The 12,950-nt window shown below is 35.9% G+C and overlaps 1 protein-coding gene across 1 annotated transcript in view; it reads right to left on the reverse strand.

Annotated features, from left to right (window-relative positions):
- Window positions 1–1,003: 1,003 nt before the first annotated feature.
- Got1 (Glutamate oxaloacetate transaminase 1) overlaps window positions 1,004–12,950 on the reverse strand; it is a 56,812-nt gene continuing 44,865 nt past the window's right edge. Inside the window, exons 2-6 of the mRNA XM_073980628.1 lie at window positions 9,249–9,356; window positions 8,852–8,925; window positions 8,137–8,780; window positions 2,192–2,334; window positions 1,004–2,111 (exon numbers count right to left, since the gene is read on the reverse strand). Of these exons, the coding sequence (XP_073836729.1) occupies window positions 1,963–2,111; window positions 2,192–2,334; window positions 8,137–8,780; window positions 8,852–8,925; window positions 9,249–9,356 (1,118 nt within the window). The 3' untranslated portion in view covers window positions 1,004–1,962. The remainder of the gene's footprint in view (window positions 2,112–2,191; window positions 2,335–8,136; window positions 8,781–8,851; window positions 8,926–9,248; window positions 9,357–12,950) is intronic.

The following is a 12,950-nucleotide window of genomic DNA, read 5'->3' on the forward strand; positions in this document are numbered from 1 at the left end:
GAGAGATCCAAAGGCATAAACGAGAACCTCCAGCCCAGCAAGCATATCGGTCGTGCGATTCTCTAACACATTTTTTCAGTCACCGACAAAAATCGGTAAAATTAAAACGCAGAATTATGAATTAAAAATATCAATAACATCAATTGACAACACTGTTGCTATAGGTATAACTTAACGACAACTAGATTTTGGTTGTTAAATTACCGAAAATTTTTCGTTAATTACCGAAATTATAATCATTTAAATTTTACCGATATTTGTCGGCAACTCAAAAAATGAGTTGCAGAATTCCACTACAGGCAGGATTGGATAGCATTCACACTGATTCAGTCGAGCAGGCAGTACCGAGATACTGTGTGAATGTCGTACTTGGAGACCACCCTCCGTCCATCGCAGCAGAAGAACGCCAGCTGCCAAGGCAAACACGAGTTGTTTTAGCCGCCTGCCTCAATTCGTATTAGTTCCGAATTGATTCCACGATACCCAACACATGCCCGGCATGTGGATTGGCTGCCATTACAGCCCTGCGCATCCTCAAACCTGACCTAATGTAGGCGACGTTTCCTGAGTATTTCAGCCATGAAAAACTTCTCTACAAGTGGTGTCTAGTTACTCGGCGATAAACAGTCAGCCTTATTATGGTTGGCGTAGTCGTATCCAAAATTGCAAATTGACGTGTCGAAACGACTGATTGGTATTATGAATATATGTATTCGCCCTTAAAAGCTAAAATATAAAATTTTAAAGAATTCATTCGATATTTAATAGATCTATGATACTACAAAATAAAAAAATGTTCGTAATACATATATAATTTTTCATCATATAAAAAATGTAAACTACGAATACGCCTACGAGATTTGAACGCATACGACTACGCCAATCGCAATAAGGGTGAGTATGTCCCATATCATTGAGCTAATATGAATCGGGGTGCACTCATTGATATAAGAAAAGTCTCCCTTGTCCCGTCTGGAATTTTTTTAGTAAAACAATTTTCATATAATTATTGTCTTTTTTTTCTTTATTTAATTCAAAACACTAACATTTATATATTTTATTAGATTAATTGAATTTCAATAGTAAACAAATTAAATGCTATCAATATAAATAGTTGGTGAAGTTGTTTGATCTTAATACATCATGATTGATTTCATATTGTATACCCTGTGCATTTTTACAAACATACATATACATAAGCATGTATATATTTAATTTTTTTGTTTATATGACAAAATGTGTGTGTATAGAGTGCCGCCAACAGGCGAGAATTTATATAAATGTTAATATATATATGTTTTTAATTTAGCATTAGTTTCGGGGTGGATTACTTGCAATCATCAACTAGGTACACATTCACAAATACATATTTCAAAAAAGTACAATCAATGGATATATGCAAATATTAGCAAAATTTGTAAAAGTATTTGCTTGTAAAATTGTTTGGCCTGTATACAAATAAGTTATTGTTTATATTTTATAGTTTATAATTGGTTTGTTTGTGTGGGTGAGGAAATGCAAAATTGTAACTGGGTCTAAATGCTTCAAAAAGTTCAATAAGTTTGCAAATATTTAGTTTTAATACCATTAAATTTGTTGTTGATTTATCTGAGTAATGCTGAGTTTGGCTTCTGTATTGTTGTTGTATTTGTTTGTAAGTTCAGTTGTTTTATTTTAGTTATATGTTGGGCTTCGGTTTTTTCGGTTGGTACATTGGGTTATTCATTCTATGTAGTAAGATTGCACAAAAGAGTTATTATTCACACTTACTTAAATTCCCTAAACTGTTGCATTTCGTTTAACTGAAACCATTAACAAATCATGTAATCATGTGTATGTGTGTCTTGTTTTATTCTAATTCCATCTGACCTATTGTTATATTTGCCATTGTGCAAATCTCTTTCGTGTTGTTGCTTGTTAATAACGTAATAGAAGATATAAATATGAATTCATCGATACATTTTACAATTGACTGCCAACACGTGTAACGGCAGCATTAATAGCTTCGGCCACATAATTTACATTGTTCTCATTCAATCCACACATATTAATGCGTCCAGTCTTCAACAGATAGATGTGGTACTCATCAATCAAAATGCGAACTTGTTTTTCTGCAAATAGAAAACACATGAAATTGTTATAAAATGCTCGGTAATATTTTAAATACATCACAAATAAGCAAAGAACATACCATTTAGACCAGTATAGGAGAACATGCCAATTTGCTCGGTGATATGACTCCATGTACCAGGTGTCTTTAGTTCTTCAAGACGAGATCTCAGAGCTCGGCGCATTTTAATAATTCTGCCTGACATTGTTTTAATACATTCCATCCTAAAAGAAACAGAAATAGTGGAATTAAATATAAAAGTGTTTAGTTCGACCGAGTTCCACCATGGAATATTATAGACAAAAGTGAAATAATTAATTGTCTTTCTGTTGCGAAAGTACCAATGTCCACAAATTGTGATGGGGAAGTTTTCCGACCACTGGGAGGAAACTGCAGATTAAGGGCCATTATTATATGTGTTCTTTTACTATCTGATGGATTTCAAAACGCAAAATAAACCAATTTGGAGGCATTAAAAATATACTTTTTACATTGAAAGTTAATGTTTAGAAGCTCATCCTTGAAATTCAATCATCACTTTTAACTTTAAGTTAACCGGAACGCTATAAATCTGTTCGGTAAATCCAAACTATAACAAAAGAAGACTTATAATAATGGAAGCAAATCTTCAAAAGACCCGGTTGGTGCCGCTATACATGTGCCATATCTTACAATTTTAGTTTTTCTGAAACCTCAAATACCAAATTATAAATAATTCGGTCAAAATTGTCAAAATTTTAAATCGGGCTGTACCGTTATATGCTGCAAATACAAAAACGTGGGACTATGTCCACAATTTAAACCCTAAATGGCGCATGGCAACTTTCGAAGCGCTTAACCGAATTGGGTTAAAGCTTCAGATGTCATAGTATTTCTTTCAGATAGTATTAATATAAACAATAGGCTACGCTAAGCGTTTGTCATGAAAGCCATACAAAGATTTGAACAAAAAAAATCAACTTTGTAAAAAACACATTGCATTTGAAAGAGGAAAAAAGTTAGATGATAGCGAAGCCGCCCCACAATCGATGTGTCTGAGGAGCCTTCCTAAACCAAAGGCGAAACATGTCATGTCACACAGTGGTGGTTGTGTGGGTTCGTATCGTCGGCTTTCCTTTTTCAAAAAGTATCTTGGTCAGTAAGCTCGTCTCTAAAGAGAAATTAATTAAAAAAATAAACAATATAGTTGAAGATCTTCGGATACATGAAATATCGTTAAAGTGCAGTTAAAGGGGCCCTCGAATCGTGTTGACAATTTTTGCAACAGCTAATTGTTCGAGCGCAAGTCCATATTTCCCGTATGACTCAAAAGCTTCCTGCTGGCAACAACTAAACTAACTGAAATGCACGAAAATAAACCAAACAAGGATGTCAGAGATGTGAATCGTAGAGACCGATCTCCCTACTGTCGTCAGAAGATTATAGAGGCACTACTCCTCCCCATGATGAGAAGCAGTTTCCTAGTTACCCAACATCAGCATGGTGGGCGAAGAGCACATAGAACAGGTAGGTGGAGAAAAAAGGGGGTCAATTGAACTTATTGATGATAGGTCTAATGCTGCAATGACCAGTAATTTACTTAGTGAGAGTAGGGACGCAGTTCTACGCCCTAAGATTGCCGGCCAGATTGACTTGAATACCTTAAATATCTACATAGTGTAGTTCTTCCATAAGAAAAATATAAAAATATCCGCCGCTAAATCCACTACTACTTTGTTCACCACTTGGACGGCTGAAATGAGGCTCCCTTGAGGCTATTTATTGGTCGATGTTGCCCTGATTCCGACTACTACTCCAAAATATTGGGTGTAACGTTCGATAGCATGTTTAAATCGTCCGCCACGAGCCAGGGCTATTTGCGACAAGATGGAAGTAGGAACAAGTTTGCTCAAATCGCCGGCTTCATTTGGGGTGCTGACAAATAAACCGATGCGCATCAGCACAACAAGATGTTGTCGATGCAGTACCTACCATGGATGTTATCGTAGTGAACATCCCTGCCACAATTTTATGGACAGACTTCTTCCACCCAGGCACGTCGGAGAGATTTGCAATGAAAGGTCCAAAGTTTTAAACGAGAACACCTAGACCAACGAACCTATCAGGCAGGCTCTGATTCTATGTTATGCTTTTTCTATTCTATCAATGTATCTTTTGTACTAATAACTATTCGCTACATTTTTAGTAACATCCATTTTACTTACTAGATATTATTAACTTGTTCACTTCGATTTCAACCATCAAACATATCAAAACGTTCGACTCCATTTTTATATTCGATTCATCATTGTTGTTACATGTTTATTAAATAAAGTATTATATTATTAAATAAAGTATTTATTTAAACATTATCAAACAGGTGCTCATTTTCAATATAAATACACAACACAATGTGAATGCCCTACTTGGAGACCAGCCCCCATCTATCGGGTGCCGAAGAACGCCAGCTGCCAAGGCAAACATGATTGGTTTTAGCTCAGTTAAGATTCGGATGATGTAGCCGCCTCAATTCATATTGGACCCGAATTGATGGCACGATACGCAACATACGCCCTGTATGAAGATTGAGACGTTAAGACACGTTGCAGTTGTTTAACTGCCCAGCTAACCCAGCACACATGTTTCCTGATTCTTTATGGACGCAGCCAGTCCAGGTTACAGAATTTTTTGAATCTGGACACAGAGGAACCATGTCCAGAAAACTGAAAAATATATACGAACGAACAAATTTGCGTTGCTGAAACAACAACTGGCAAGCACGAAATATCGCACATCGCAAAATTTCTACAAGCGTACATCAAGTTCCAAGTAGGTCTATATCTGACAACACCTTCGGGAACTGCTCTCACTAAAGTTTAACGTTTTTGCTTAGTTACGCACTTAAGGGGTGTTCTAGTCAAATTTAGTCACATTTTCCAAATTTCATCAGAATGTATATCCAATTTTGTGTTTGGTGTCGGGCAATCATATATGGGAGCTATATCCAAATCTGAACCGAATTCAAAATAATTTGACAAACTTATCTCTAGACCGTATTTGGTGACATTTTCCAAATAACATCAAAATCGGACAGAATTTGCGTGTTGATGCACCAAATGCCTCAAATCGGTCGAAAATATATGTGGGGGATATATCCAAATCCAAACCGATTTCTACCAAAATAAATAGCGTTCGTCCTTTGACCAAAAACTACCTTCCCCAATTTCCATACGAATCGGACAATAAATGTGACCTGTACTTTGTTTAAAAAAATACATGGACAGACGGATATGTGTGAATCGACTCAGAAAGTTATTCTATGTATATGCCTAAAAGGAACTATGGGTCTATCTCGTTTCCTTTTGCATGTTACAAACTAATGCACTAAGACATAATACCCTTTACCACAGTGTGGTGTAGGGTATTAAAACCATACGGTCTCCAGTTAAAATGGCAGAGTGCATTCTAAATCTATATCGGGTCACTTCTTCATATATTTCCTCCGCAAAAGTTGAACACTTTTGTACTTCTATTCAGTTTAAGTGGTTACCTGTACTTACCACTTGGAAAAAATCGAAAAATAATGGTTTATTTTCAAGTACAGGTAGTATAGAGTATACCGCAAATCAAGTCGATCGAAGCAAAATTGGCTGAGATATGACTTAAATCTCGTTTTTCTCGAAATGGAATTTTTGAAGTCGGTGCCACCGATAGATCGAATACGAATGTACCGATCTACATAAAATTTGGTGAACTTATTAAATACATACATAAAAATCAAGACAGATTTTTTTAAAAAATAAAAAAACGATATTTTAAATTCTGTTTCGCTTAAAGACGAGGTTATTAGGTTCTTAAAACGTCCACAAAAATGTACGAAGATCGGCCCATTCGTTTTCAAACTATCGTTCACACTGCTAAACGCTTTTACAAAAAAAGGGTTCCGCAGGTAATCATTTACCACAAGACTATGCAATATTTTTCAGATGAAAGAAAGAACTACATAAATACTTACAAATATTGGTTGTTTCTTTAAAAAAATAAAATCATGAAAAATTAGTTTTTTTGGCCACTTATACTTATCGTCGTGTGGGGATTAGGATGTCACCAAACACACCGCATTATCGAATGTGTCAAAAGCCTTTGCCAAGTCTAGCACTACACCTATCGTGCTTTCGGCAGATCTTCACAATGTTGTTGACGACATCTTTGAGGACTAAGGATTGCAGATTATTGTATTAACATACATATTTACCGACATTAACATACATATATCCTTAGCAGAAGCTTGGAAATACCATCAGGTGTCAGGGGTTAGATGGCTTAACTCTTCTGATGCCCGCCCTAATGTTCTCGAATGTAAGGAAAAGTGGTGATTCATTTTTATTTTCTTCATTCCGATAGCTGATTTCATCGTAACGTTCTGCTGGGAAAACAAAAAATTGTTATCAGACTTTAGCGCCAATTTTTGACATCTGCGGTGTTAACACCTCAAAAACTTGTGCGACTTTTGTAAACCAGCATTATATTTTTTCAAATGATTTGCGGGACTGTTAATATCATCGGGACGTTAATGTCAGAAGCTGCGCACTGACTATACCCAGCAAAATTTATTTGAAGTTGTTCCTTGTGAAGTAGTGATTGAATAGTTTTTTGAAGCAGTCCACGCAGAGTCATGAAAAATGCAGTCCGTTCTTCACATTTTGACAATGTCCGATTTGAATCCATTTCATAAATTTTTCACATTTTAGAAATTTCAAAATTTTGCAAAATAAAACTTAAAAAGACAAAGAACTTAATTTGTTTCTTGTTAATTATAATAACAGCAATATGTTTGCATCCATAAAAAGTAATTTGTATACAAAAAATAATAAAAGTGATTTCGAACTACATCTTTGTTTGTAGCCAAAGAAGTAGTTGAATCATATGTTGTTGATTTATTCACTACAAAGAACTAATGCAAAATGTGTGCTTAAGAAGAAAATTAGACAGTATCCTCACTGCACCATGCCCTTGTAAAAATCATGACTTCTTTCACGTAAAAAGATGTAGTACGGAATGACTTGCACTCATGATTTAACTACTTCTTTGGCTACAAACATTTTGCTGGGTATTGATATTTGGGGATTTTGAAATTGATTATTTGAAAATCACAAACAGCATTTCGTCACTATAAATGCCCGAAGACGTAACCCACAAAATCAAAACTTTACAGGAGAAGCAAACAACGTTATAAACTGAAAAACTGTTTTATGGAATATAATTCTTATGAGGGCGAGTATTCGGGATATTATCAATCCTATACGAATGGGAGTAATAAATGAAACCAAAACAGCGGAAACGCTTGGTTTTGGGATCCGTCGTCATTACAATTAAATCTGCAATATTATCCCATTTTCCGAAATGCCATTTCTTGAATAGGATCGTTGTTTTTGAACGTAGAAGCAGAGCATGTATTTCAACTTTATGTATCAGATCCAATCAAAAAGCCAATTTCGATTTGCGTGTGGGTTTCGTCTTCGGGCATTTTTGGTGACGATTTGCTTCCTCGACATCTAACAGCCTAATACAGTTATGAGATATTTGATTGTGTCAAATTGGCCTAAATAATTATAGCTTAAACATTCTTATCATACTGAATTTAAGCTACTTTAGTCGAAATACTTTATGTATCAGATCCAATCAAAAAGCCAATTTCGATTTGCGTGTGGGTTTCGTCTTCGGGCATTTTTGGTGACGATTTGCTTCCTCGACATCTAACAGCCTAATACAGTTATGAGATATTTTATTGTGTCAAATTGGCCTAAATAATTATAGCTTAAACATTCTTATCATACTGAATTTAAGCTACTTTAGTCGAAATACATCTATATCCTTAGAAAGTCACTGTAACATTATTTCATTTAGACTCCATATTAGATTTACATATGTATCTTGTTCTCTTTTTCTATTAATCAAATCGTTTGGTATAAGAGCAGTTTAAAACTATTATATTTCGATGCACATATACACAAAGTTTCCTACTTATTTAAACTTTATCAACTCACCATTCTTGTCTCAATTCTGGACTATTCAAAACGGTCGATACAATACGGCTACCAAATGCAGGTGGATTTGAATACATTCCACGAATCAATAGAGTAAATTGTGACTGCACAGCAGCTTTGTGTTCCGTGGTGTTAGAAACGACTGTTAAATTACCCACACGTTCGCAATAGAGACCGAAATTCTTGGCAAATGATTGGGCGCAGAACAGCTCGAAACCACGCTTGACAAAGTAACGCACAGCCCAAGCATCATGATCAGGATTGCCACTGGCAAATCCTTGATAGGCAGAATCAAAGAAGGGGAACAGCTTCTTACGTTCTATTAATTCGGCAATTTGGACCCATTGTTCTTGGGTTGGATCACAACCAGTAGGATTATGAGCACAGGCATGCAAAATAATAACAGCTCCTTCGGGGGCCTTATCTAAATCAGCCAACATGCCTTCAATGTCCAGCACACGTTTGTTTTGATCCCAATAACGATAAGTGTTGGGTTGTTGGAAGCCAGCATCCATAAAGACTTTGTGATGATTCTCCCATGTTGGGTCTGAATAGTAGAATACAGTGCGATTCATGTGACGACGCAAAAATTCAGCACCCATACGCAAAGCACCTGTACCAGACAGGGTTTGGACACCAAAAGCCTAAAACGTGAAATAGAATGAATTAATTAAACAAACCAACTTGATAATCCATCATCACAATTAAAACTAACCCTATTTTCCTTAAGAGCTGGAGAATCTTCGCCCAACAATAATGTGGTAGCTGCTTTGGTAAATACCTCAGTGCCTGAAAATTAAATGCAAATTATTTAAATTTCAACATTCCGCAAAATTATAACATTTATAGAATTAAATGCCATTCCATTCATTCCTACGTTTATATTAAGTATAACACTAATGACTGCTGCCATTAGACCGGAGTATAATTTAACCATCCAGACCAGCTATTTAATAATTACTATAATTACTTCGATTGAGAAAATCCACTTGGGTATACAAAATGCTGTTCGTTTTATTGTTGTTGGTCTTTTTCGTTGTTCCTTATCCTTTTGGTTGCGGGAGAATGAATGAATTTTACTAATTCCACACACACACACACAGCATACTCACCTAATACAGGCAAATATTCGTGGTTAATTGTCTCATCACTGGTAATTTTGATTTCGGTTTTACGGACCACAGGCAATACCCAAGGTTTACCCTCACTGGTACGATAAGCTGTAAAGAGCACAGAACAAGAAATTAATTAATTAATTTATAACCAGGAAGGAGGGACCACAATTGCAGTGATTTGCTACACCATAATTTGTTGGGCGCACCAAGTTAATGAACCAAAGTTATGTAGGAGGTAAGTAAACAATTTTACTGGAATTTAAAAGTCGAAAATTAAAGTGTAGTAAAAATGATTGCATTGAATATTACAAATACATAGGTGCTTTTGTAGAAAATATAAATGGGAATGAGAAAGATAATGTTGTTGAAGTTCTTGTAACAGAAAGGAATTACCTGTATATCACCATTCAATGGGATTGTGGAAAAAAATCCGGAAAAATCCAAATTATTCCATTATTTGATAACGAATGTTATCACGGTAAACCCACTTAAACACTGGAAAAATTACTGGATTTTTGGATCGTTGAGCGTTGAAACGAAGATGTACGATTTTCTTCTAAATAACAATTTGGCGAATACATCGGTGATGCCAGAATCATGGAACTATGCGTATGAACCCGAAAAATAGCAGCAATCGTTCAAAAACCATATTTTGGAGGTGTCTCAATGAAGCCACTGTAAACAACCCAACACATAGTCGTATGTCAAACTGTCCTGAGTACTCTTAGGCTAAAAACTGTCAATCTTTCAAAAAATGTCAAATGACGCCTGGCGACATTGCGTGTTGCGTAGGCCAGAAGGTTTTTTAGTGACCCTACTTATTACGGGTCACTGTAGGGTTAATCTCTAACTTCAAGATGGAATGACATTAGCGTCGACTAGAGTACGACTCAATGGGTTTGGATTTAAAATGTAAATTCCATAGCGAAAACGTCAAATAAATCCTCTCGAAGTGGGTTAATCCGGCAAAAAACTCTAGTGTAATCGTACTATTATGTGGATGTGGTTATATGGAAACCAGAGCTGGTACTGTTCACTAGAAAACGTAAGTTCGGCAATTTTCATTGGGGTGCAACTACAGCTCTCGCTCAAAGCTAAATACCTAGGTACAATTCTGCCTATCAAAACTGCGATGGAAAAATAATGTTGAGGAGCGAACGATGAGATGATTAATCACACTCTATTCGTGCATGAATTCATTGGGAAGAGCTGGAGACTGAACCCATCCATTATGTCTGGTGGCACTCTTTACGCCAGAAATCAATATCCAGCAAATTAGGCAAAGTGCAAAGCGCAGCCTCGACTCTAATAACAGGAATTTAAAGTAACCTAACATTAAATGCCAGGCATCACGTAATGCACTAAGGCTACATGAACTGAATCTTTAGCGCAACAGTACCTCTTGTCATGGATGTATTATAAGGGAACTAGGAGTAGATCTTAAACTAAATCATCGTGAGAAATTTAGCCGTGTAATAATACTAGTCTTGTGATTTGAAGATGTTGATGTCGTTATCCCTAGTAAAGATGACTGGAACCGAATAACCCTCCTCTCGACGGTCTGACCTTCTATACAGACGGTTCCAAGATGGAAGAAGGTATCGGAGCTGGCGTCTATTGTGAAAGTTGATAAAATGTCTGGGTGCTGAGTTGGACAACGACTTGCCGTATTTCAAGCTGAAATTTTCTTCTGGATGCTAAGATCTTTGAACCGGTGACTATCATTGTGGATAGTCAAGCGAATCTTAAAGTCATCTAATCCTTCAGCACCAAATCTGAGGCCATCATTGTATGCAGAATCGCCTTGGAAAAGCTAACTAGTGCTTTCCGACTATGCTGGGCATCAGGACACTGCGACATTATGGGAAACGAGAAGGCAGATTAACTAGCTAGGCATGGATAACAATCAACAAGTCTATCAACCAATCACTCTATCAAACCACCCAAAGGTCACCTTTTTATTTTTATCATTATTTTAATTTTTTTTATTTATTTTTCGAAAAGTTGGAACGTTCGTTGATGAAAGACCCATAGAATTGTGTCATTCTGAGCCTAGGTGCAACGTGTCAACAACATTATCACTCCTTAAATTTAGCAAACCAGAAATTAGGGCAATGATGACACAATTGGCTACACATCCCCTAATCTAAGAAGAGATGGTGACGGTCGAGCATCTATGTACTTTCCACGTGTCTCTTGCTGCTAAGAAACCGTTGCCTACCTATTGATTTGTAAGAATAAAATACTGCCGGCCAGCTGCATTATTTGTTTTGTTGTTCCTGTTTTCGATTTTATCGCAAATAATTTATCGAACGTACTCGTAACATTCAATATCTCGGAGATAAACCCTACAAGTCATTGACATTCTGATTTCTACAAACGAATAGTTGACGACAGCGAATGCGATGTCAATGATTAGAATCCAGTCTATAACAAATGTAACATGAAATGCTTTAGTATCCCCAAACTGAAATTTTCCAGTTAACAAGCTTATTTGAACTCTATGAACATTATTGCATACTGCAAGTTAAAAAACAATGCCCATATCTAATCTTAAAATCACTAATCTTAATCACTAACTACTCGTATAGTGAATTGTTTCTACTACAACCTTTTAAAGGTACAAACTTCGACTATTCAAAATGATTTAAAGTGTACCTGGCTAAACTGTAAAAAATAGATTAGATTTGGATGATCAAAAACTAACTACTTTTCGCAATTAAGTACACGTTCTTATTTTGTTGTGTGAATATTGCAATTCACGGTGCTCTTGAAGCAATTTTAAATATAAGGAGCTTACACCTGGGAAGCATTTGCGGATTCTGAAACTACAATGTTCATAGATGAGAAAAATCGAAAAAAAAATGCCGGAGCACTTTTCAAATAAATCGCGATTCAAGTTGACATTTTTAGGGGGTTTTTAAGGTTTTCAAGATTTTGCTTGGAAACCGCAAGTCCTATCGAAATGGGGATAAAGAAAGTGTTGTAGCTGTGAAAATTCTCTAGTGGACTGACCGCTATGGTTTGTTCATAGGTTTTACCATTTTTGTGATATATAGATGTTCAGATCACATTTTTAGCTTTTTTGTTAGGCTTTCACGGTTTGCTTTAAAGTGGTAAGTCTTATCCAAATGGGACTAAACACAATCTTTTAGCTGTAAAAATTCTCTACAATATTGGCTTTCGTCATTTTTTCTTAGATTGTACCATTTTCAAGATATATAAGTTTAAGTTGAGAAATTGCAGTCATGACATTGTTTTATAAGAAGGCATTGTCCCAATTTGAACTTCTATATCTCAATAACGGTAAAGCCTACGAAATTATCATAAAGGTCAATCGTGTAGAGAATTTTCATAGCTACAACATGTTCTTTAGTCCCGATAGGACTTGCGGTTTCCAAGCAAAATCGTGATAACCTAAAAAACTCCTAAAATGGTCAACTTGAATTGCGACTTATTTAAAAAGCGCTCCGGCGATTATTTTTTGTTTTTGATTTTTCTCATCTATGAACATTGTAGTTTCAAAATCCGCAAAAACCTCCCAGGTGTAAGCACCTTCCATTTAAAGTTGCTTCAAGAGCACCGTGAATTATATAGGAACAAAATATTTTACTTTTCACACGAATAATCCGTTCCTGTTTAATTTTGTTATCTTACACTATGTTTACATTTACGAAATCCACTCGATTTCAACTGTCA

This window comes from Musca autumnalis, unplaced genomic scaffold, assembly GCF_047663935.1.
Source record: "Musca autumnalis isolate F117 unplaced genomic scaffold, ASM4766393v1 scaffold_4, whole genome shotgun sequence".
Classification (NCBI taxonomy): Eukaryota; Metazoa; Arthropoda; class Insecta; order Diptera; family Muscidae; genus Musca; species Musca autumnalis.